Source organism: Zerene cesonia, chromosome 7 (assembly GCF_012273895.1).
Source record: "Zerene cesonia ecotype Mississippi chromosome 7, Zerene_cesonia_1.1, whole genome shotgun sequence".
NCBI classification, from domain to species: Eukaryota; Metazoa; Arthropoda; class Insecta; order Lepidoptera; family Pieridae; genus Zerene; species Zerene cesonia.
Window position 1 is genome coordinate 6929762 of NC_052108.1, and position 24019 is coordinate 6953780.

General features: G+C 34.4%; 1 protein-coding gene across 1 annotated transcript; it reads left to right on the forward strand.

The window, feature by feature from the left end:
* Window positions 1–20: 20 nt before the first annotated feature.
* On the forward strand, window positions 21–22265 carry LOC119840708 (protein ELYS). The gene is made up of 39 exons (XM_038367421.1): window positions 21–362; window positions 553–682; window positions 864–1150; window positions 1391–1782; window positions 2180–2332; window positions 2640–2772; window positions 2877–2990; window positions 3112–3276; window positions 3454–3638; window positions 3924–4049; window positions 4476–4567; window positions 4761–4864; window positions 5171–5333; window positions 5680–5802; window positions 6298–6459; window positions 6737–6848; window positions 7122–7440; window positions 7995–8139; window positions 8582–8778; window positions 9228–9310; window positions 9401–9525; window positions 9922–10135; window positions 10706–10821; window positions 11088–11184; window positions 12096–12196; window positions 12288–12659; window positions 13126–13218; window positions 14023–14145; window positions 14543–14656; window positions 15341–15412; window positions 15534–16437; window positions 16710–17079; window positions 17175–18036; window positions 18714–18859; window positions 19509–19577; window positions 20010–20087; window positions 20581–20702; window positions 21257–21344; window positions 22163–22265. The coding sequence occupies exons 1-38, from the start codon at window positions 266–268 to the stop codon at window positions 21335–21337; spliced, it is 7341 nt and encodes a 2446-aa protein (XP_038223349.1). The 5' UTR covers window positions 21–265; the 3' UTR covers window positions 21338–21344; window positions 22163–22265.
* The last annotated feature ends 1754 nt before the right edge of the window (window positions 22266–24019 follow it).

Sequence of the window (24019 nt, forward strand, 5' to 3'; positions counted from 1 at the left end):
CATTTGACAATGACATCATAGAAAAATTTGTTTCGCGCATACCGGTCTTGAATGGCTTATTTACGTTTAAACGGCCGTTAGGCGATAAAATTATATTATTCATTTATTTATCAAGTTTTTTATATCTAGAAACTGTTTTATAAAGTTTTCGCATCCATATTAATCACAGAGAACAAATAAAGCGAATAAAATGTCGTATAACCTCTAAAATATATAATAATTATTATCATTACTTCCACTAATCTAATACAAGAAAAGTAACAATATGCAAAAATTACAAGACAGCGTTTTTTCTATCTTAAAAACTACTAGTTTATCTCCGGCTGTGTTTAGTTTTTTACAACCTACTGATGACAATACAGGTGAGCAAATTATTGAATATTCAATGAAGCCGAACGTCTTATTGGCTGCATTGTACTTCGCTGTGCCTATAAAATATATGTTAGATGTTTAAAAATCATTGTAAATAAATATAATTGTAATTGTACATATATTTGTTTATATTGATATAACAACCATATTTAAATACTATTTTATCTTATCTTATTTCAGAAAGTACACCTTTGGGAGGTATATTGCGAGACACCAAACATGGTTGGTTGGCACTGGGACCTAAATTTTGTGTGGTTGATCTAAGAAGTGGATTGAAGGTAGCAGCAAAGACTTTTGGAAATGGCTCAAGGTACATACATCAATATTTAATAATTAAGATAATCAAATTGTATCCTAAAATATTATAAAAAATCCAATCAGAACTAACACTGTACTTGGGAAAGATAACATATGCTCCCTCAATTATATATTTTTTTGTAAATAAACTTATCTCTTATCATATTAGATTTTTATTTCTATATATGTTTCAGCAATATCTCCGTCACCAGTGTTATCGAACTTCCTAAAACATTAACACATAACTCCAAACAGCTAGTCATCAGTCTTGAATGTGACGATTGTGGATTAATTTGTGTGTTACATATCAATGGATCTCAAATACTACGCTGTATCCAATCAGATGTAATCATCACTGAGCTGGCCTTATGTGATGATGTGTCTAGTGGGCCATTCACTTGTTTCGACGGGCTTATAATGGCTGGAACACAGAGGGGTGAAATTTTTGTGATTGATCTTAATAGGAGTGCCCTTTTACAAGGTATTATTTGGATATTTTTCTAAGTTAATATAACTATTACAATATTTTAGGGAAAGAGGTCACATTCAGAGGTACTGAGGAAATAAATAGTATTTTAACACTCCAATTTCAACTTAATTCCTTTTTTCTATTCAAATATATTTTTAATATTTTGAATAAATATTCTACACAATAAATCTAAAAAATAAAGATTTCTCCAAATTGAATATATTTAAGGCTACATGTATATTTCCATTTCAGCATTAAATGATATAGCCCAAGGCAATGCTCATCTAGTTAAAACTGAAACAGATCCTGCAACACTAGTTCACATTTCATTAAAAGTGCTACATAAGATTGAGAGACAAGGCGAGCTACCAGCTAACAATGATGAGCATTTAGCCGTACTGCTCAATGAAGACTCATTCATAGATTATCAATACATATTCCGCAATCCAGATGGCACACCTCGCATGAAAGCAAAGCAGGATCATGTTAGAGTAACTGTAGTGCAATATATACCTCAGTTGGGAAGTTTAGCCGTTGGCTTCAACTTTGGTGCTTTTCAGCTGTGGAATATACTGGACTTGGCATTGGAGTTCACTTCTCAAGTTAATGTTGAATGTTTGCCGGTTACACATTTTGGTTTTCAGGTATGTTATTCATGTGAATGACATAAATAGATTTATTATTAAGATTTAAGCTTTTTCTAATTTAATCATTAAAACAATTTATTGAAAAAATTAGGGGATAATTTAGTTTTACAGTGAAATATTAAATCAGTGTTATGATATGAATTATTGAGTATGAAAAACTATTGTTTGATTGTAAAAATTATCTCAGAAAATACAAGTCCAATTTGAATTTAAAAAATTATTTCAGTATTAGATAGACCATTTACGAAGGAAGCTCATAACATCATGCATGGCAAGTGAAACCACAGGACACAGCTTCTACATTACACATAAGACTACTACAATACTTTTTCGATAAAAAAATCTATGAAGAAACTTTCATATGTTTAAAAAATTATTTTGTATTAAATTGCAGGAACCATGTGATGACCCCAGAGCGTTTTGTTACTTGTGGGTTGTATTCTCAGTGATAGATAGGTTTGAAGAGCATGAGTTTCCGCTAGCTGTTATGTATTCCCTGACTTATCAAGGCAAAAGGATGCTAGTGGACAATAAGTGTTTGTATCAGGTAAGAATTGTGTTAGTTTGTTTTCTTTGAGAAATTTGATAATAAATCTTTTGAAATTGGACATGTAAATTAGCAGAATAAATGTTCTTTTTTATAATCTCAAATAGAGATAGTGTATGTTATAATATTACTTTATAAAAAAGTAAAACTAATGTCCTTCTAATGAAATAACACTTAACATATCTTATACATGTGTATTTTGTGTGTAAATTTTAATTTAATGTTATTTTAATAATAACCATACCATTTTATTTATAAAGAATTTTAATGCTATAAAACTAAAAATAAAAAAAAAACTGTTTCCCAGGAATTTTCAACAGCTACAGTTCGGTTTCAAGTGGAACTCGGGTCAATGGACCATTCACATCTTATTGGTGGTAGATGCATTTCTTGCCATACTTATTCTATCAATACCATGTTGGGAGATGAAGGGGAAGAAGGTATTTGTTACACTTTTAATATACATGCGAAAACACAAAGTTTAGAAAGCTCTTAAATTAATATCTTAAGGGTATCTCCACTAAGAAACTTTCATATATTTCAGCGATGTTAAATCTATGTCAATTGGTATGGGAGTGCTGGGGTGAGAGGGCTACATCGTCTCATTATGGAATGCTGTTGTTTGACCTGGATCAATGGTACAAAGACCAAATGCCAGGTACATAGTAATATCTTCCTTTCTGTCTTCATTAATACAGTACTTTCTTTGGTTGGAAAATAGAGACCCTTTTTATATTATAGCATGTTATTTTATCAGCTAACAATTAAATCTCTTCCAGCAACATATCAGCTGCAAAGCAATACATTCATGAGTACAGCCTGGTGTTCAGAGCTCGGCAGGGGGTGTTTATCCCTCGACATGAGACTGGACCCTGTATCTCTATCCCCGTATTCACATGCTACTCGTTTAGAGGAACATTTCTACCCAAACTCCTTGCAATATGGTGAGTTTCCTTCTTAAAATGGTAAGGTTATTTAATTTCTTATTTTTTATTTATTTAATATAATATAGCTACCTGTACAACTATCTTCTTTTAAGTTGTTCTATTCACTGGACACCCTGTATAATCACTGTTTATAAAAAAATATTTAAAAAAATACATTTTTAATTATAATTACAGATTGTGTCTGCCTCAACACCTCGGAGGCCATAGTACTCCACACTGTAGGCATTCAACGTCAGATAATCAGTTCTATGTCGGAGGCTGGTCCCTCCTGCCTACTCTCGCCCGCTAGATTGTATACCGCGTGTTTGTCCGCCGGTTTGATGCCACTGTATAGGGATAATCATATGGACATGTCTATGGTAGGTGGTTTGGGAATTTATTGTTATTATGCATGGTGGAAATGGATTGAATAGGTATAAAAAGTGTTTAGATATATTTATTATTATGGTATTAGGTGCCATCATCATTTTTCGAAATTTGCAATAAAAAGTAATTAATATTTTAGGTCTATTTAAATTGTAGAATGCATTGATGAATTTTTTTTTTACTTATACCAACATATCATCATTATGCCTTAGTAATTTTTGTTATTTAACTAAGTATATCTACAATTGTAGATCGCTTATTTACGACTCATTTTTCAGGACGAACAAAGAAAGTTCATTCTATCGGTGGCATTAGAGGCTCGTCTGTCGCAACTGCTCAAGCGATGTGCGCAGGAGTGGGCCACCGGCACTCACGCGGGTGTTGGATGTACACTTACTTTTTTGGTATGTATGAAAAGGCTAGTTTAAAATCTTATTCCATCTTGCGATGTTTAATAATATGTCTTATGTATGTTAATTTTTTATCATATGTTTCCAAAATAGAAGGTTTTTAATTTGACTGTATTTTTTTTTTTTTTTGTGCAACCGACAATCACTGACAATATGAGATAACTGGATGAGTTTTCCACCGATCGACGTGATTCTTATTGTATTTGATAGATAATTATTATCATTTGGATCCATTTTAGAATGTGGTGTAGAACTTAAAAATGTCACAAATGGGCCCCCATTTGTGACATTTTTAAGTTCTTCGTTATTTGGCATTTAGTGGGAATAATCATCCTGAAATTTGGTAGTCAAATTATATTAATGCCAATGTACTCAGAACGTAATAATTAATATTCTTTTTTACGGTACAACAATTTTCAGGTTGACTGGAGTTGGAGGCGAGCTATTGAATTGAAAGAAAATGCCAAAGAACTAATTTCGCCATTGTTTACTTCAGCTACATTACCGGACAGGTATATGACATTTTTATCTAACTTTTGATGACTTATGCATAAGATTTTACTGTCTATAAACTTTTTTTTTTCAATTTTTTTCCTTCAAACCGAAAAGATACATTAATTATTATTCTAATTTAAGTGTTTTATTGTGTCCAACTATAGTGTCTTAATGTAGACATAAGTTAAAATTTTTGTTTTCTCTCAATAGGAATGTTATAAGATGCTTGGAGCACTGCGTACAACAGCTGACTCAGTTGACTGGCTTACTTGATGCAGTTTTGACGAAATGCTGTAACCTAGTCGTACCTGATGGTATGTATATCATACTTTCTTAAATCTCTTTTGAGTTTTAGATTTTGTAATGAAATAAAATTTTAAAGTGATGAATGTGGACCTAGTGAATTGATTGCTATTTAATTTTGTAAATCTAATATATATGGCAATTATCAAGTGCTAACATAAAAATATAAATTTTAAATGTTTATGTTTCATTGCCGTTATAAACAGAGATTTATTTCACATGTTTCATAGATATTGGAATCTGTTACATAGATCATTCTTTTAGTTGAGAAATTCTCATAAGTTAATGTTTATATCTTAAATGCTACATTGTTTTAGCTTTAAGTGAAATGGAAGAAAAATATAAAGGCATCGGCACAGTGTCACTTTACTTCCAAGTAGTTCAATGGTTTCTAAGGGTTGGGTTGCTGCCGGAAAGAAACCACCCTCATGCTGCATTGCCTTACCCAGCTGAGCAGTTGTATTCTGTTTATAAGAAACGGTAAGTTGATTAAATTTCATGGACGTACATTTCTTATGTAATTTCATCCGTAATTAACAACCTAAATATTATTTTACGATGTTAAAAAAGTTTTAGTAAAATTATTTCATTTACTTCTATCTTAATTCTATGTTTATTCATGAAAACTTTAATACAATTATTACGATTTCCGGTACATTTTTATGTTAAACTTTTTCTGTATATACTTAATAATTATGGCACTTTAAGCAAACATATCACACATGTCTCAATAGATCTTCTATCATTTTCCATATATATATATTGATCTATAAAATGTCTGAAGACATTATATTTACACAATAATACATATATTTCTCTCCCACAGCCGTGTAAAGCTACATCGCATACAAGGAGACACGGTAGAAGGTGATCCTAGTTGTGTCCCGTGCCCTCTGTTATATGTGGACCAACTCATACTAAACGAATTTGGGGGAGAGGTCGTACACAAGTGAGTGTTATATTTACATGACAGAGGCCCGTTTCTTTTTCTTCACCCTTGCCAGTCCCTTCCTTCTTTCCAGTCGTCAATCCTTTCCCTATCCCTTTCCGCTTAAAAGCGGGTAGTGCCTCTGCGAATGTTCATGGGCGGTGGTGATCATCAGGTGAACTACCAGCTCAGTTGTTTGCTTATGGCATAAAAGAACAAGAGTGGATCAATTAAACATTTTAGAATGTAGTAAAAATTTAAATCAATTTGGAATAATTGAACTTCATTTAGATTTTAAATCTGCACTCACTTTTTGTTTTATAAATTTAATAAATTGTTTCTTCAATAAACTTGTGGCTTTTCAATAATAGGGCACATTTAGTTAATTATAAAAATCATTCCAATTTCGAAATTTGCTATAGCAATTGCTTTAATTGAAAACAATTGCATCTCATTCTGTCTAAGAAGATAAAGTATGTTTTTTTTTTTTAAATCATTTCCTCATTAATTTTTCAGAATATGGAAGCGGGCTGGAAGCGAATGTGGGGGTTTATACCCTCCTCCATCCCTCTACGCATTGTTGAGACTCTATCTCTTACCAGATATCTCCGAAGAACATAAACACTCTCTACTTTTGTATTTGCTGCTTGATTACTCTATGCTCTATGATGATTCACAGTATGTTTTATTTTGTTATGTTTATAATTTAGTGAAAATATAAAATAATAGTATTAAAGTTAAAATCGCGACATCATCATTCATATTAACACAAACGACCTAAAATAGATCGAATACTGCATCCATACAGCATTTTATTTTATTTTTGCCATTTCTATTTAACAATATTGATTTTTACAAAAAAATTAAACCATCTTCTCATAAAAACGTACGCATATGCGTGTACGTCTGCGCGCAAGCAAATCGCAATTCTTTAATTGGACCATTTTCTTGTCAGATACGAAACGGTGATCCGCCGTTTGATGCAGTTCCCGCCAATGTTCGGTCTCAGCACGACGTTAGTTCGCGCCACACAGGCCTTCTGGCATCTGGATCATCGAGACTTTCATGTAATTTTTTTTTTACCATTTATTATCATTGAGTAGTGTGAGTTCATGTTTAATTTTCTTGTATAAGATTATTTGACTTTACATCAATCATGATTTCAACATGGTTCTTCTCTCACTTTTCATAAAGAACTTCTATTAATAAACATTGCCATATCATGTTATATCATGAAAAGTGTTAGTATAATAGATATAAATACTCCTACACTTATTTAATGTAAACTGATGATGAAACGAAATCCATATAATATATCCTCATATCCCCTTTTTTTTCAGTTTGCCCTCGACCAACTTCAATGCCTAACTGGCAACACACTCTCCGACTGGCAACACCAAGTGGTGCTATCGTCTCTGCTCGCACAAAAGAAGTCGCAAGCCGCATTGCAATATTTGCACGTTCGGAAACCGGCTCCTATACAGAATGTGAACAAAAATGATCTCAACTGCCATGATAAATTAGAAGACTGGCAGTCGTGTTGTGATTTATATCTAGCTAGGGGACTCGTGTTTGAAGCGTTGGATGTTGTTAGAATGTGCGTTCAGAACGTTGGTTGTAATGAAGATAAGGTGCAAGTACTGGATTATTTCTTTAAGGGTGAGTGTTTTAATAATATAAAAAAGTACCTGCTCATTTGAGTAGGCATTTTTTTGTCAGTTTTTCTAATTTTAAAAAAATCTTCTATCCATTACAACAAATGCGCCTTAAAAAAATTCAAAATTCGTTAGTTTTGTGCTAAGCAACACATACGGTGATTCACTTCTATTTTCATATATAGATGTAAAAAATAAAATTAATCTGATAATGATGTAAAGTTAATTTTGAATATATGACCGTCCCTTTGATTGAATAGTTAATATAAGAATGTAATAATGAATAACTTCGATATCGCGTGGAAAAAAAGAAAATATAATCTCTTCTGGAAAAGTGCGTTATCTAGAACAATATAATAATTCGTGTAATTTAATTTTTAGTTTTATAGCATTGAAATGCTTTATAAATGAGAAATTTCTCATTCGTGTAATTTTATGTGGGATTTGAGCACGCTTCGGCACGAATTGGACCAGCCACAATATGAAATATTATATTTGGAACTTTCAAGTGTTTTCAATTTTTAATGTATTTTGTATTATAACGAAATAATTTTGCAGGTTGTCGCAACACAGGGCAGCTGGCAAAAGTTTTACAAGTTACGTTATTACCAGTGGAAGAAGAGTGTTTCATTAAGTATTTGAAAGATTGCAACGAGGCACAGACATCTGATATATTGGTTATGTATCTCTTGCAACAGGCTAGGTGAGATTATTTTAGATAATTTGGCGATTTTTGTTTGAACAAACTTGCCATGTTCTTGAAACGCGATAAAATACGTGAATTAATTTAATGAATGTATAAATCTAAATTGATTAAAGTCAAACCTTTTTGATATTTATTGAATTTAGTTGAAAATATATAAAAATTTTGAAACTGATATAAGTTTCAAAATGCATAATTATTTTCGTCTCTATTACTAATTAGATATTTATTGTAATGTTTTACTCCTACGTTTTAAACTGTGGCAGCAAATAGTATGTCAATTTTGATCCTTCCATTCAATTCTTGTATTTGTCAATTTTTTTCTATTTATATTTCGAACAGTATATTTTTAAGTCGTTACTATTATAACTAACCAAAGTCTGTTTTATTAGCTTAAAATTAATCGATATAATAATTATATGTAATCGAAATACACTCCTAGATACCTGGAAGCGGAACAATACAACAAGCAAATCAAGTCGAAGCCGCGGTACCGCGGCGCGCGCTCCACCGACTCGCTGGCGGAGGCGGCGGAGCGGGACAGCATCAGAGACACGCTCGTGGCCGCTCTGGTGGCGGACGTGCCGCGGATAGCTGGCGCGGTTGCCGCGCTGCTGGATAGCGATTACGAGCCGCATGGTTGGTGGTGTTCTTTTTTTGAATTTGTTTCTTCGGAAGTGGGCGAGGTTGCCGCGCTGCTGGATAACGAGTATATAAGCTGCACGGTTGGTGTTCTATTTTTGAATTTTGTTTTTATTTTTTTTTTTTTTACTATAGGCCAGAGGTGCTGTTGGCATTAGTAAACTATACATACCCGCTAGTGGTTGCATGTTATCTTTAGTCCTAATGGAGCCGAACCACTTAAGTGACACACAGTCAACCTTAACAATCTTTTAAACACTTGTTTTTGATGCTTAAAATATTTTACTTTGTTAATTTTTCAAATATAATTAATGTTATTCCTATTGCATCTCTTCTAGTCCAGTGATTTTTATCCATATTATTAAGGTAAAATCTGATCTTCGAATCTGAATCAATCTCACATCAAGTCTTAATTAAATATTAAACGTCGATTTTCATATTTCTAGTTCTCGCTCCAAAGCCGATGTCGGTGTACGTGAAACCAAACTCGCCTAAAAACACCTTCACCTACAAATCTTCGTTCGTACAGGTAATATGTGTTAAGCAACTTAATATAAATCTTTTTTTGTAGGAACATTCCAGAATATAACAGTATTAAAATATTCCATTTGTATAACAGGATACGATTGAAAATGCGAGTGAGACATGGATGAATAAGCCGAAAATTAAGAAAGGTCTCAAAAGAGCGTTAAATATTGAAGACACGCCTTTCATTTGCACGCCCAAACTGTACAAGACAAAGAGGTTCGATATAAATAAAATATATATATATATATATATAGCAAAGTCTTATGTACCCAAATCGTAAAATAGAATTTTTTCCAAAATAGATATATTATAACAAATAAGTCATATATTACCATTCAAAAACAGTAGATCATTGATAATGGAAATAAAGCAGCCATCTTCGTTAATTCTTTATACGATTTGATTAAATAAGAAGATTAGAGAAATCGTATTAAATATTGTAGCAATTTATTCCCATTGTTGATGGTAATAACATAATCTTTTAGTATCTTGTACTAATTTTCTTGCAAAACTATTTTCATGGCTGGCAATCCAACCTAGATATGTCGTTTTTACACAAATAGAATTAATTCCTAATAATTCATACAATAAAACAATGCATTTACCTTTCAGCTATCTATCTGAGCAAAGGCAGAACGATTCCACGCCGGCCAAGCGTGCACGTCTCGACTTGTCACCCAAAACGCCAAGAAACAAGCCGGGCAGTGCCGTGAAAGTGAGCCAAAAGTTGAGCGAACAAATCGCAACGTTACTGGACATGCCCGATGTGGAGAGTCCTAGGTATAAACACAGCACCAGGCCGGAAACACCACAGAGTATACTGAAGGTAATTAGGATAATTCATTTTTAAATCAATCTAAACTCATACTCGAAAACACAAGTAGGGGAATGAAATAACAATATGGCATAGTAAAATTTTCTTAACTAGCTTTTCGCCTGCGTAGTTCCTTGTTCTTAATCAGTTTCGAAATCCACGCTACTCATTGGTTTTAACTATGTGTACTATTAAATAACTTACTAGTTTCCCGCCCGCGGCTTCGCCCTCCTCCGTATTGTTCTCACCTTTTTAACCATCCCTGGACTATTCAGAATGCACCAAAACCAGGATTATAAAAATTAGACCAGTCATTCTCGAGTTTTAGCCAGACTAACGAACAGCAATTGATTTTTATATATTAACTTATTACTATTTTATTTGTTGCACACATAAAATATTAATTGATCTGTGGATTATGTTGTTTATTGCAAAGTTACATGTGTATCTAGACTAAGTTGTTCTTATATAATTTCTTACTGCTCTACTGATTGCTATATCACAAATAGAAAAAGAAAAATATAAAATAACTTCATCACAGGATTCACACATATATATATAATATGAGATAATTAATTGCAGAGTCGGAGAGCGGAATGGCAAGAGAGTGCAGTGTCGGTGACAGACTTAGCCGTGGAAAGTGACGATGATATGGACACGGCCAGCAATCACACGCACTACAGCGACTCTACTAATAAGTATGTTTTGATTTGTTATCTTAATATATATATAAATAACGTGTCACGTTGTTTGTCCGCGATGGACTGCCAAAGGACTCAACCGTTTTATATCAAATTCGCATACCATGTGCAGTTTGATCTAACTTAAAAGATAGGATATGTTGTTATTTAAATTACGATAAATAGCTACCCGGGCGGAGCCGGGGCGTGTAGCTAGTTTATTATAATTTCCTTTGTTTTTTCATTAAATGTTAAAATTATGACAAAACATAAACTTTTTTCAGACACCTAAGATTCACAATACCAACACCGACAGAGCTACCGTCAACATCTCCTGTTGCCATAGCAATACATAAAGCTCCGGATTCGCCTGATAATGAGGTAAGTTCGTATCTTCTGAAGAAAAAAAGTAATTGAATATCACACTATTTATTTTATTTCAATTACGCTGAAACCACTGAATGGATTTTGATGAAATTTAATATATATATTATATATTTGGTATATAACCCTGTCTAGGTTTGAACTTGGGTGATATAATAATTTTTATTCCGACTAAATGCCCCCTTGGGATAAAACAGGAATTTGATATAAAAAAACAAAGCTTTAATAAATGGAGTGGTATAGCCTATAGCCTAGCTGCGCTCCCCAGTTTCACCCGCGTAAGTCCGTATCCCGTAGGAATATCGGGATAAAAAGTTGCCTTTATGTTATTCCAGTTGTCCAGCTATCTACGTACCAAATTTCATTGCAATCGGTTCAGTAGTTTTTGCGTGAAAGAGCACCAAACACACACACACATCCTTACAAACTTTGGCATTTATAATATAGAAATCGAAGGTGGAAGAAATTTTAAAAAACGGTCCAGTAGGTAATGCTATTAACGCGTTGAAACGCTTACGATTTCGAAATAAATATTCATACAGATAGATTATCGCTTGGCTGCTTTTATTATAGAAAATAGTGCAACAGAATAAAAATGTGTACTACATTAAGAATTTTGACTATACTATTTAATTATGAACTAGTTGTGCCCCGCGGTTATACTCACATACTACCTGATGTTACATAGTCTAAAAGCTTTAATAAATGGAGTCAATGAAATTCTTAGTGAAAGTTTGACAGTTTTAATTTAATTACAACAACATATATAATAATAATATACATATAACATCTTCAAATATATTTTTATTATATTGAATGGAAGAACGTGTGTATTTCGGAACTCCCTTAACTTAACCTAATAATAATAATATTAAGTTTCATTCATTTATTTTATGCCCGTTTCACAGGTAAAAGAACAGGATAAACCACTGGAATCTCCGCCCAAGAAATTCGCAGCTGAAAGCAAAATTAATCCGAGAAAATCATATAAGGACTCTGTTAGAGCGAGGTTAAACATACTGATTTCTATAAGGCTAAAATAACAAAATGTTTTTTTGTCCACACACTGGATTTTAAATATGTATTTTATTTTGTTTTAGAAAATCTCTATCAATATCAGCGAACAGTAGTCTATCGGACGATCCAAACACATCAATAGAGAGCATAGCCGATATACCCGTCACACTTATAAACCCTCGATACACTGGCGAGAGACGATCCAGCAGAACGCCAGAGCCTGAGGAACGTAAGAGAGAGACGGATGTACGTGTTCCACGTACACGTGTGAGCGAGACGAGGCGTTTCGAAACGGAGTCGAGTGAGATAGAAGTGCGGTTTGGTTCGAGTGTGACAAGGACGGAAGATGCAATGGAATTCGACAGTTCGGCGGAATTGAGTTTTGTACCGAAAACGCCTAAGGGCCGAAGGAGTATTAGATCTGGTGTTAGCGAAAGCACACCCCTGGCAAATAGGTGGGTATTTTAATGAAATATGTTTTGTATTTTTTGAAGCTAGCTTTCGTCCTGCGGCTTTACCCAGGTCATTTGTGCATAGTTACCATTTCTTATTGGATTTCTGGAATCAAATCCTTATATGTCCTCAAGTCTTAATATAATGCCATACCAAGTATCACCAAAATCAGCCCAGTGATTTCTGAGATTGATAATATTAGTATAAAGTCTAGATATATATATGTTATTATTAATAGTGCAGTTCACTGAATAATCACATGTTAAATTAGTTTTCCTAAATAAAATTCCAGATAATTTTATAATATCATTCTAAAAAATTTTTATGTCTTTTTTTCTGAATATTTAACAACTTAGTCTAACTGTCAAGATAAAGCGCGAACTTTAACGTAAACAAAGACAGATTTAATCTTTCAATATTCTTAATTAAACACGTATTTATGCTTAAATCCAACAATATATATGTTAGATATAATTTGGAACAATCCAGAAGCCGCAGCGGCACTCCTGAACGTCAAGACTCACCAATAGTCACCCCGCTTCGTTCCACCAGAGCTACCAGGTAATTATAATAAATTATAATTAAAAATAAATAAGACGATGAAAAATGTGTTACGAAAAACTAACGGGTACTTATGAATGTATATATATATATATATATATATATGACTAGCTGTCCGCCCCGGCTCCATCCGTGGTATAGCCTATAGCCTAGCTGCGCTCCGCAGTTTCACCCGCGTAAGTCCGTATCCCGTAGGAATATCGGGATAAAAATTTGCCTTTATGTTATTCCAGTTGTCCAGCTATCTACGTACCAAATTTCATTGCAATCGGTTCAGTAGTTTTTGCGTGAAAGAGCGCCAAACACACACACACACACATCCTTACAAACTTTGGCATTTATAATATAGAAATCGAAGGTGGAAGAAATTTTAAAAAACGGTCCAGTAGGTAATGCTATTAACGCGTTGAAACGCTTACGATTTCGAAATAAATATTCATATAGATAGATTATCGCTTGGCTGCTTTTATTATAAAAAATAGTGCAACAGAATAAAAATGTGTACTACATTAAGAATTTTGACTATATTATTTAATTATGAACTAGTTGTGCCCCGCGGTTATACTCACATACTACCTGATGTTACATAGTCTAAAACCTTGCAGAAGAAACGGGCTATCTAGCACTGAATTTTTCAAAGCGGACCAGTAGTTCCTGAGACTAGCGCGTTCAACCAAACAAACAAACAAACTCTACAGTTTTATAATATTAGTATAACAAATACAAAATTTAGATTCTTCGATGTCAATTATTTTTCTCGTTATATAACAAAATATATAAACAACATTATATGGATTTTTCTAGAAGCCGATCTCGCACGCCAGAAGTGAGCCCACGTGCTTCCCCCCTGCCGGCCATCTTGGAAGTGCCGAAATTGGAACAGGCCGAATTAAATCCCACAAACACACTATCTGTACCAACTACTAGGTAATCAGTTTTATCGATAACACGCACTTTTATTTATACAGATTATATATGTAGAGAAAAAAATTTATCTGTTTAAAATACTGGGGTGTTTTTTTTTTTTATTTTTAATGTACAGAAAAAAGAATGAATATTTTCAGAAACTGAAGTATTTTGTGATTATATTTCTTGAGTATATATTGCCAATTACAAAGATAAATAGCACTCAAAAGATATCTCTGGCTTTAAGCACACTCCTTGGTTATTTTCATCATTATTCATTTAATATATTATTTTTTTATATAATTTTTCACCAAAATTGAATTTCATTACAGTCTAAATGACATTAAAAACTAAAAAGGTATGAAATCAAAATTATTATATAATAATATGTATAATCATTAATCCATACATTTTACAGAAGCAGGTCACGTACACCAGAAAGAATAGAGAGAGTAATGGAGTCGCCTCGTTTGGAAGTTATCAAGGAGTCTCCTACAAAGCCTTCCGAATCGCCCACACGTAGAAGCCTTAGGTGAGTCATTTTTATGATATGTAATAAAAAATATCGTTGTATTAAATTAAATACAAATATGTTAAATTTAATGACAGTTATATCATTGGTAAAACCGAAAAATAAAAAAAAAAATAACCTTCTGTACCTTGCTGATTTGTTTATTAAGATTCTTTTATCTGTACTAATATTATAAAGCTGAAGAGTTTGTTTGTTTAAACGCATTAATCTCAGTAGCTACTGATCCGCTTTGAAAAATTGTTTCAGTGTTAGATAGCCCATTTATTGAGGAAGGCTGTAGGCTATATATGTATTACGGGCAAAGCCGGGGCGGACCGCTGGTTAATAATATGTCCAATAGTTATTGCGTAATTGGTAATGATTATTTGCATCGTGAAAATAAATAAGGAATTTAAATTTAAGAGGAAACGAGAGTATTAAAGTAAGTGAAGTCCCGTGTCCCCTACTGGGGTATGGGGCAGATGATATGCACCTGTTTCACTGATCGATTTTTTTTATGGACAAGTAGATGATCAGCCTTCTATGTCCTGCCAGACCGAGACTTTTTTTGTGCGTCCCCACCGGGAGTCGAACCCAGGACCCCTCGGTTCTACGCTCACGCGTTAACCATTGTACCAAGGAGGCGGTCAAACGGGAGTATTAGAATGCCCAATTCATTAACTAAGCTTCATTATTTCTTAACAGAAGTCGATCCCGCACACCCGAAGTGGAAATACAAAAAGAACAACACATTTTAGAGAGTCCACGAAGTTTAAGGTAAATTGAAATAATTATTTTATATTTGGGTATACATATATCTGTTTCCCAAATGTGACATTTTATATTTAACAAAGAACTTACTTTAATTGAATTGTTATCTATTAATTGTCTATTTTAGAAGTCGCTCCAAAACTCCTGAAAAGCTAATGTCACCCAAGAAAGACATTACAGCAAAAGGCAAAAAATCCCTCTCTAGAATGGTCTTAGAAGCGAACACTTTCGCTAAAACCAAACAGAATGTAGAAAAAGTCGAAACGGAAAGCTCTGAAGAGAAATCTGAAAGCGTCATTGAGTGTACACCGATGAAACCTTCCAAGCAAGCCACTAGTTTAATGGACGTAACTTTCTCACCAATTGTTAACAAGTCTGTACTACAGAGTTCGAACGATAGTCTGTCTATCACAACAGAGAAAGTATCCAAAATGGAGGAAAGTTCTCATGGAATAAAATCTCTACCAGCATTCACTAGTATTCACGAAGTGTTCGTCGAGAAATCAGTCTTGCACAGTTACCAAAGCAGCATCGGCGAATCGTCCAGCATACACGAAGAAAGTGTCACTCATGTGGAAGTTAAATCTCTACCGTTCACAACCTTCAACGAAGATGCTGGCAAATCCGTGTTACACAGCTTCGAGAGTTCCGCAGAGACAAGTGTGCAATCTGAAAGCAAGGTGGAAAAGTTACCGCCGGAAATGAAGCTAGATGAAAGTGTATTAGGGAAGTCCGTGTTAGGAAATGAGAGCACTATGGAGAAACGCGATCAAATCGATCAATCGAGCTTAATGACCAATGATAGTGATATGGATATGGATAAAGACTGGAAATCTCAAATGGAGCAGGATACGGCGCGTGTGATTCAGAAGGAGAAGGAGAAAATCGTGGAAATAGAACGGGAGATCAACGAGATCGAAGGTGAAATGTCTGATGACGAGTGTCGCGAGGAATCGGATTCCAGTACTGAAGTGGAAGTGGAAGTTGAGGAAGTGGAAGAGGAAGAGGAATCAGAGGAGAGTTCTGAGGAAGTATGTATTATTGACTCGCAGGTTAAATCGTAAAATAATAAGAATATGCAAATACAAAAGGCAAAGCAGAATTTCATATTCTCCTCAATGATTTATTAGCTTAACCATGACACATCAAAAATCCAATCCCTTTTTTGTCAGATAAGTAATAACAAATAAATATAAATTATCAAAATTGTACATGCTCATTTGAAAAATATGATATATTGGTTCCTTATCATTCTATTTCGTTCGTTTTATCATTCTATTTTTAATCTAAATATTCCCCCCAGGAATCGTCCAGCGAAGACGAGGCAGAGGTAATATCCATAAACGACTCAGACTCAGATTCGAATCAACTACAAATACAGGAAGTACCGGTAGAGCAAGTAGCGCAGGAAAATATAATAAGTGAAGAAAATGTCGATAATAATGTCGTAGTAGAGTCACCCGATGAAACGAATGAAAATAAAGAATTTGTAACAGCTAAGCAGAGTGAGGTGATTCAAGTTATAGAAGTGGTTGATGATTTAAATCAAGCGCATGCGTCCATACTTACTGATGATAATTCTGTCATTGAATCTGAACAATCTGGTAATCTTAATTATTCCGAGGAAAAAGAAGAGAAAGTATACAATAATATCGCTATGGAAACTGATCAAGGTAAGAAATTAGGTATTGGTGACTTATTTATTTTTCTATCATGAATTTTTCTTTTTTTTTTCATATGTTGTCTAATACGATATTTCATTTTTCAGATCAACAAGTTAATGTTACGGTATCAGTTGTAGGTGTTGTGACAGAGAATAAAATGCGTGAAACAGACAAAGCTCCGATAGATATGGACGTTGTAGATGCCACTACAAAGGAAAGCACACAAAATATTGAAGAGAAAATGGTATTGGATGAAACGCATAAAGATTTAGACAAGCGAGAGAAAATCACCAATAGTGATGTAAATAAAGACAAGATTGAAGCCAAAGATACAGAGATTGCGGAAACAAAAACAGTTGGTGAATTAGTTAAAGGGACGCAAATAGAAAAAGCAACGCCTCGCACCAGAAAACGATCGACGTCCACTAAATCCCAAGATACGCCCGCAGACACGGCTGAAATCGCTACGGAAAAAGCCAAACCGCGGTCTAGGAGAGGCTCAACGACCGACACTGACAAAGACGTCGAACTAAAGACGCCGACACGCACACGCACCGCGTCAGAGAGATCCGAACAGAACATTCCAGAAACGCCAGAGAACGATTCGCCCAGACGCGGCCGGCGGTCCAAAACGCCCAACACAGAAATACGGAAAATTCTGACCAGACGAGCATCTAGGGAGCTGTCTGAAAAGGACGATGATGTAATGCCCTTAGAGGAATTGACTCCGCGCCGCCGTACTCGCGCCAGCCGTAAAAAGGATGATGATACGGCCAGTGTTGCTTCGGAAAGTTCTGGAAAGTCCGCAAAGAGCAGAGCCAGCGAGGACGGCGACAGGGGCGGCAGGAAAGGCAGGAAGTCTATATTGAGCACTAGAACCGATCTGTCTGTGATACCCGAAGCGCCGCTCGAGGATGCGGTTAAAGATAGTCAAGAGGATGTTAGCGAATATTCCAGTGCTAGACGGTAAGTTATCTTTCTTGTGATAACACTAGCGGGCCGCCCCGGCTTCATCCGTGGTAAATATATAGTCTGTAAATGAAGCTTTCTAAGGGTGAAAGAAGTTTTGAATTCGGTCCAGTAGTTTTTGTATGAAGACATTGCAAACTTTCATACAAAAACTCAAATGTTTACACTTTAAGATATTTGTAAAAGGCCGTGCTCCGTGATTTCACCCGCTTAAGTCTATATCCCGCAGGAATACCGGGATAAAAAGTTACCTATGTGTTATTCCAGTTGTCCAGCTATCTACGTACTAAATTTCATTGCAATCGGTTTAGTACTATTTGCGTGAAAGAGTAATAAACATATACATAACAATAATAAACATCCATCCTCACAAACTTTCGTATTTATAGTATTAAATTATTAACACGCGTTTATTTGGAAATTGCTTGTATCATTGCTTTAATTTAGAGCATATTATTATATCATTATAAATTGTACGTATCTGTATAAACCAAGAGGAGCTTGCTATTTTATGAATATTTTAACATAAAATTGCGTTCTTCGAGACCTTTAATTTTAATTAAATAGATTAATGTTAATGTCACTAAAGGAAGGTTCCTATTTCAAAAACCCATGATAACGCGAAAAATAAAAGTTGCCAACACTTTAAAAAACACATGTGTGTATGCTTCCAGATTACTCCGTTCCCAAAAAGCCGTATTAGAGACGGTTCAAGCCAAATCGCCGGGTCGGCGGCGAAGGCCCTCGGAGGAAACGTCTACTTCCTTCGACGTGCAAACAATAGATCCTATATCTCTTCTCGACAAGACTGACTTTGAGGGTGAGTGAATGTTAAACTACCCGCATTTTTCCGATTGAAACTTTCAATTCTAATTGTAAAAAAATGCTTTTTTTTGCAAAGTGTTTTAAATAGATAATAATTTAAAATATTTTTTGAACTTACGCTAGCATTAAACAAAAGCTAAAATAATTTAATTTTCTCTACAATTAATCTTTACTTGTGCACTTTGTATGTCTTTCGCTATATAAATAATACCATATGCTATTAATTTACTACAAATTTCAGTTGCCACTATCCTTCCTTTAACATGTTATATCAATTGCTATTAAAGTAGTACGTAACACACATGTAATTAGAAATAAAAACCTACATTGTCCAACTTAAAAAAAAATAACTTAATTATGAGAGTGATGCTTGCATCTTGGTACATTGAAATCATTATTTGTAAATAAATAATATTTACGGCTGCTGTTATATTTTCATTTTATTTTTCTAAACCTATCTCGTTCGCTATCATTATATATGATTTGATTCGAACAACATTTCTGGCCTAAAAACAAACATTTGTATTTTTTTTTAATATATTATTTATCTGTGTTCACTACTCTATGTAGCCGTTGATAGTAGCAGTAGTTATATATAGTAGTATAATTAACATTGCATGTAAAGTATATCTCGCTAACACTAGGCCCGCCGGACCCGGAGGAGTTGCAGAATTCGCCCGATTCGCTCGTTTCCTCCGCCAGCAAACCGAGAGGTAAGTTGCTTATAACGAATATCTTTAAACTTTGAATTGCATGATTTTTAAAAGCTTTTGTAGAATTTTGTTCGCATCTTTCTCGCGATAGTTAAGTGTTTTGATCCTAGAAATTGAGCCTGAATTCAAATTAATGTATACTAAGATATTTTGTGTTATTCAATGTACAAATTGTGTTCAACACTGGTTCAAGACAATCATTATTCTAAGTTGATTATTGTTCGTTTATTATAATTTTAACTCACATTTTATACCTACTATTTCAAGTGTACAATATGTGTGTTTTCACCTAATCAATTATGGGTATCTGAAAGACAGATTATGAAAATAAAATAAAAAAATACAATTAAATTTGTTGTTATCTACAAAAACATAGCAATAAATACAATGTTTTTATCTTTTTTTTTTTGCTAAATAAATCATTTAACACAGGACGCCGCGCCGCATCTGAAACGAAGACATTAGTGAAACCCGCTAGGATCGCTCGAAGGATCTCCGCAGATGTCTCTAGTGAGTTGTTTGTCCTTTTGTTTATTTGTTGTGTCATATCACCATTACCTTTTAGGTTGTTTCCAAATTTTATTTATGAAATTTTATATGTATCGAGAATCATCGGTCGTATCCTATTTCTCATACCACTGAAACATGTCTTGGCATAATAAAATACTACAAACAACTACGTACACGTACGGTGAGTGGGGGAGCCGGTGGCCCGTTTTCTTTACCTCACCCTTCCTAATCCATTCCGTCTTTCCAGTCGTCAATCTTTTCTTATCCCGTACCCATTAAAAGCGAGTATCGCATTCGCGGAGGCATTACCACTGCGAATGAGTAAGCAAATGAATAGTATCATGCTACTATTTCGCGTTGGTCTTCTGTGGGGGTGTGGTACATCCCCGGTGCGCGCTGGACCAATTCGTGCCGAAGCGTACTCGACTCAATAATGCATACGCAGTACGCGCGAGCTCAATTTGCCCTTAACACGAGACGTGTCGGCCCGCAGTAAGCAGCCCCGTGGCGGCTGACGCTGACGCGGACACGCCGACGCGCGGGCGCCGGGCGTCGTTCACGCGCGCCTGCCAGGCGATACACACGCCCAAGCGGAGGACCTCCACTGACGTTAAGGTTTGTGTTGTTGGTGCTATACAGGGTGTTATACCTGATGTTATACAAGTTGTTATACAAAATGTTTGTTATACAGGATGTCCCACGCGTCGGGTACTATGCACGATGGAACGTATAGTTATGTGTACGCAGCAAAGCGACGTACAAAATTTCTTATGATTGTAGATGTATTATGATAATAGTACCACCGACAAGACACCCTGTATATAGACTTTTGTGGAGTTGATTTTTATATGGAGATATAAAGTAAATTTTATTAATGACAAAGTCTAGCTTAGTATAGTATATGAAGGGTGGTATTTGAAAATATAATTATTCAATTTGTTGAAATTTAAGTACAATTTTTAAAGAAAAAACGACAATATCACTATAGATTGATTAGTCATATTTCAGTTAATTTTATATTTAAAGGGTCTATACTGAATACTCAAATGTGTAATAATGAAACCAAATAAGATAACAAAATTATTTCTAAACCTATTATGGCCAAAAATACATTTAGTAATTGAAAAAAAAAGCTTTAAAACTTTTTCTTATACAATACGCAAATGCAGAAACGCGACACGGACAGCAAGTCGGGCTCGCCCGTGACGTCAGAGCGGGGCACGCCCACCCGCCGCAACTCACAACGCTAGTTCAATGGTACGTGTCTACTAATCTTAATAATATTTAAAATATAAATAGAAGTATATAGCTTAAAACGGTGAAGGAAAACATCGTGAGGAAACCGGCATGTCCATGAATCAAAAGTTCGACGACATGCGACATCTGCCAACCCGCACTTGGCCAGCGTGGTGGATTATGGCCTAAACCCTCATAGGAGGCCTATGTCCCAGCAGTGGGAACATACATGGGCTGATGATGAAATAGAAGTATTTTAATTATTTGCCACCATTTTAAAATAACGTATCTTATACATCTGTAACAAAACATAAAATCAGTAATAGTGGCAAAAAGGACTCCCCGTCAGAAAAGCAGCTACCATTTTAAAATTAAAATTTATTTACTGCACTGATTTTCAGAGCCCGAGGTTAATATTTATATATCCCATCTTATAATATTTACTACAGGCGACACTGTAACATAGCAAAGATATCAGTGTTGAACCGACAACTGCTATCATCTTTATAGCTATTAATCTAAATATGTATAAATTACGTGTCACGTTGTTTGTCCGCGATGGACTCCCTAAACTCGTCAACCGATTTTAATAAAATTTTCATATTTATATAAACCTTAATGTATTTAACTTTACGATGAGGCGAAAACCGAGCAAGGCTACAGACCAAAAGAAATGGCGTAAAAGTAAAGGCCTCAGGCGGGAAAAATATTGCATTTAAGAGTAGACGGATTTACGTGGCCAGTTCTATTTTTTGTTTATTTAAAGTAATATTACTTATATAATAGCTTCTGTTTAGTTTTTTATTATATTTTTTAATTATTTCCTATTCGTTTTTCAGGTCTCGGGAGAAAATTAACAAGAAGCGTTTTAATAATGTTAAGCAATTATGGAATAGGATAATTTAGTTATTAATTTTATTTGTTTTTTCATTTTTAATATACAATACAATTATTTTCAATTTTGTTTTAATTTTCTTTTATATAATAATTATGTAAAATCATGTAAATTGTGTTACTTCCTTCTTCACACCTAAACCAGATACACTGATTTCGATGAAATTCAGTGCAGTTATAGTTTGGAACCCGAGAAAGGATAGTTTTTTCCAGGAAATCCAAAGGGAACTATGCAGGAAAGACCTGTGACTGTCAATTTTTTTCTTTAACTAGATGGGCGGAAAGTAAGTTATGATATAAAAATTAAATTATTTAATTATTATTGCTTTACTTTGTGTTATTTTAAATTACATAAAATTTAATACCAATATTCTACAATGGCCGGTATGGTACGTTTCAATTTAAATAGGAGAAAATATAGATTTGTATGTCGAGCATGTGTTTGTGTGTAAATCTGAAATTGACTACTACATAGTACATACAATAGAAAGTGATTCAATAGGAAGGTTTATATGTATGCTATCCTATCCTACTAATATCATTAATGCGAAAGTTTGTAAGAATGTGTGTGCGTTTGTTACTCTTTCACGAAAAAACTACTGAACCGATTGCAATGAAATTTCGTACGTAGACAGCTGGGCAACTGGAATAACATGTAGGCAACTTTTAATCCCGATATTCTTACGGGATACGGACTTACGCGGTTGAAACCGCGGGGCGCAGCTAGTATATTATTTATTATTGCAACCGTGCGAGGCCTGGGCGGGTCGATAGTTATATATGTCACCGTTAGATTGTAAAGATCGTTAGATTGTAAACTATCGATAGATTGTGAACCGTATCATTATGATTGCAATTTGACTCATTGTTCTTCGCTATATTGTAATCTACCGAAGTGAAACCGTTAAATTACAATATGTCCCGCGTCAAATTGTCAACTGTCTGCAAGTTCTTCCTGATTGGTCGGTCTCATTGTAAGAGCGACCAATCACGACCAACCGTTCTATGTCCCCGCAGAGTTAGAAATGAAATAGATGTGTCACTAAAATATAATAAATTTATTATTTAATAGGAAATCAGAAATGTCAGAATTTCTGATTATATGTTAGAAACAAATTGTTACGAAATATTGAGACCGCAAATATTGGCACCACATATTTATATTTCAAGGCGTGAACAATTTTTTCTCGACGTCCATGCCCAGTGGCAATATGTGCCTCAAATATCTTTTCATAATACTCTTCCGTTGGAATTATTTGCTCTACAGGATCCGAGATATTCTTTCCTTTCACTATTAAAACTTTCTGATTGCCAATATTCATTGTATCGTATTTTCTTGCATGATGGTAATGCTTATGTGTTGGCCGCCTACCTTGAGATTTTATGATGCTGTACTCATCTAACAATTTTATTATACATTGAATTCTTTGATTTGTCCATTCAAATTTTTTACTATTTCCACTATGCCCACTGTAATATTTTTGCAACTCTATGGTAAATTCGTTTGCATTAACATTGTCTGTTTTGTCTGAGGTATTTTGTTGACCAGGCTCAATTTCCGACATGGCAAATATTATTTAATGAAATCACTTAAGTTCATAAGCATCAAAATATTGAAACACGAACGATTCATGCAATTTAGGTTATGTTGCGAAACAAACACTAATTCGTTGATTTGTCATTCAAACTGCTTTTCTTGGGTTAAATCACAGATAATTTTTTAGGTTCACAACAGTTTTATATAAGTTATTACCAAATATAACCAATCAGAGCGCGAGTTGCATTCCGTCCTACGCCGGTTC

Bases quoted from the DNA above. Each gene is read 5' to 3' on its own strand.
- LOC119840708 (XM_038367421.1), top strand. From the start codon at position 266: ATGCAAAAATTACAAGACAGCGTTTTTTCTATCTTAAAAACTACTAGT. The intron at 683-863 runs GTACATACATCA...TATATGTTTCAG, and splicing joins ACTTTTGGAAATGGCTCAAG to CAATATCTCCGTCACCAGTG. The intron at 11,185-12,095 runs GTAAGTTCGTAT...CCCGTTTCACAG, and splicing joins CGGATTCGCCTGATAATGAG to GTAAAAGAACAGGATAAACC.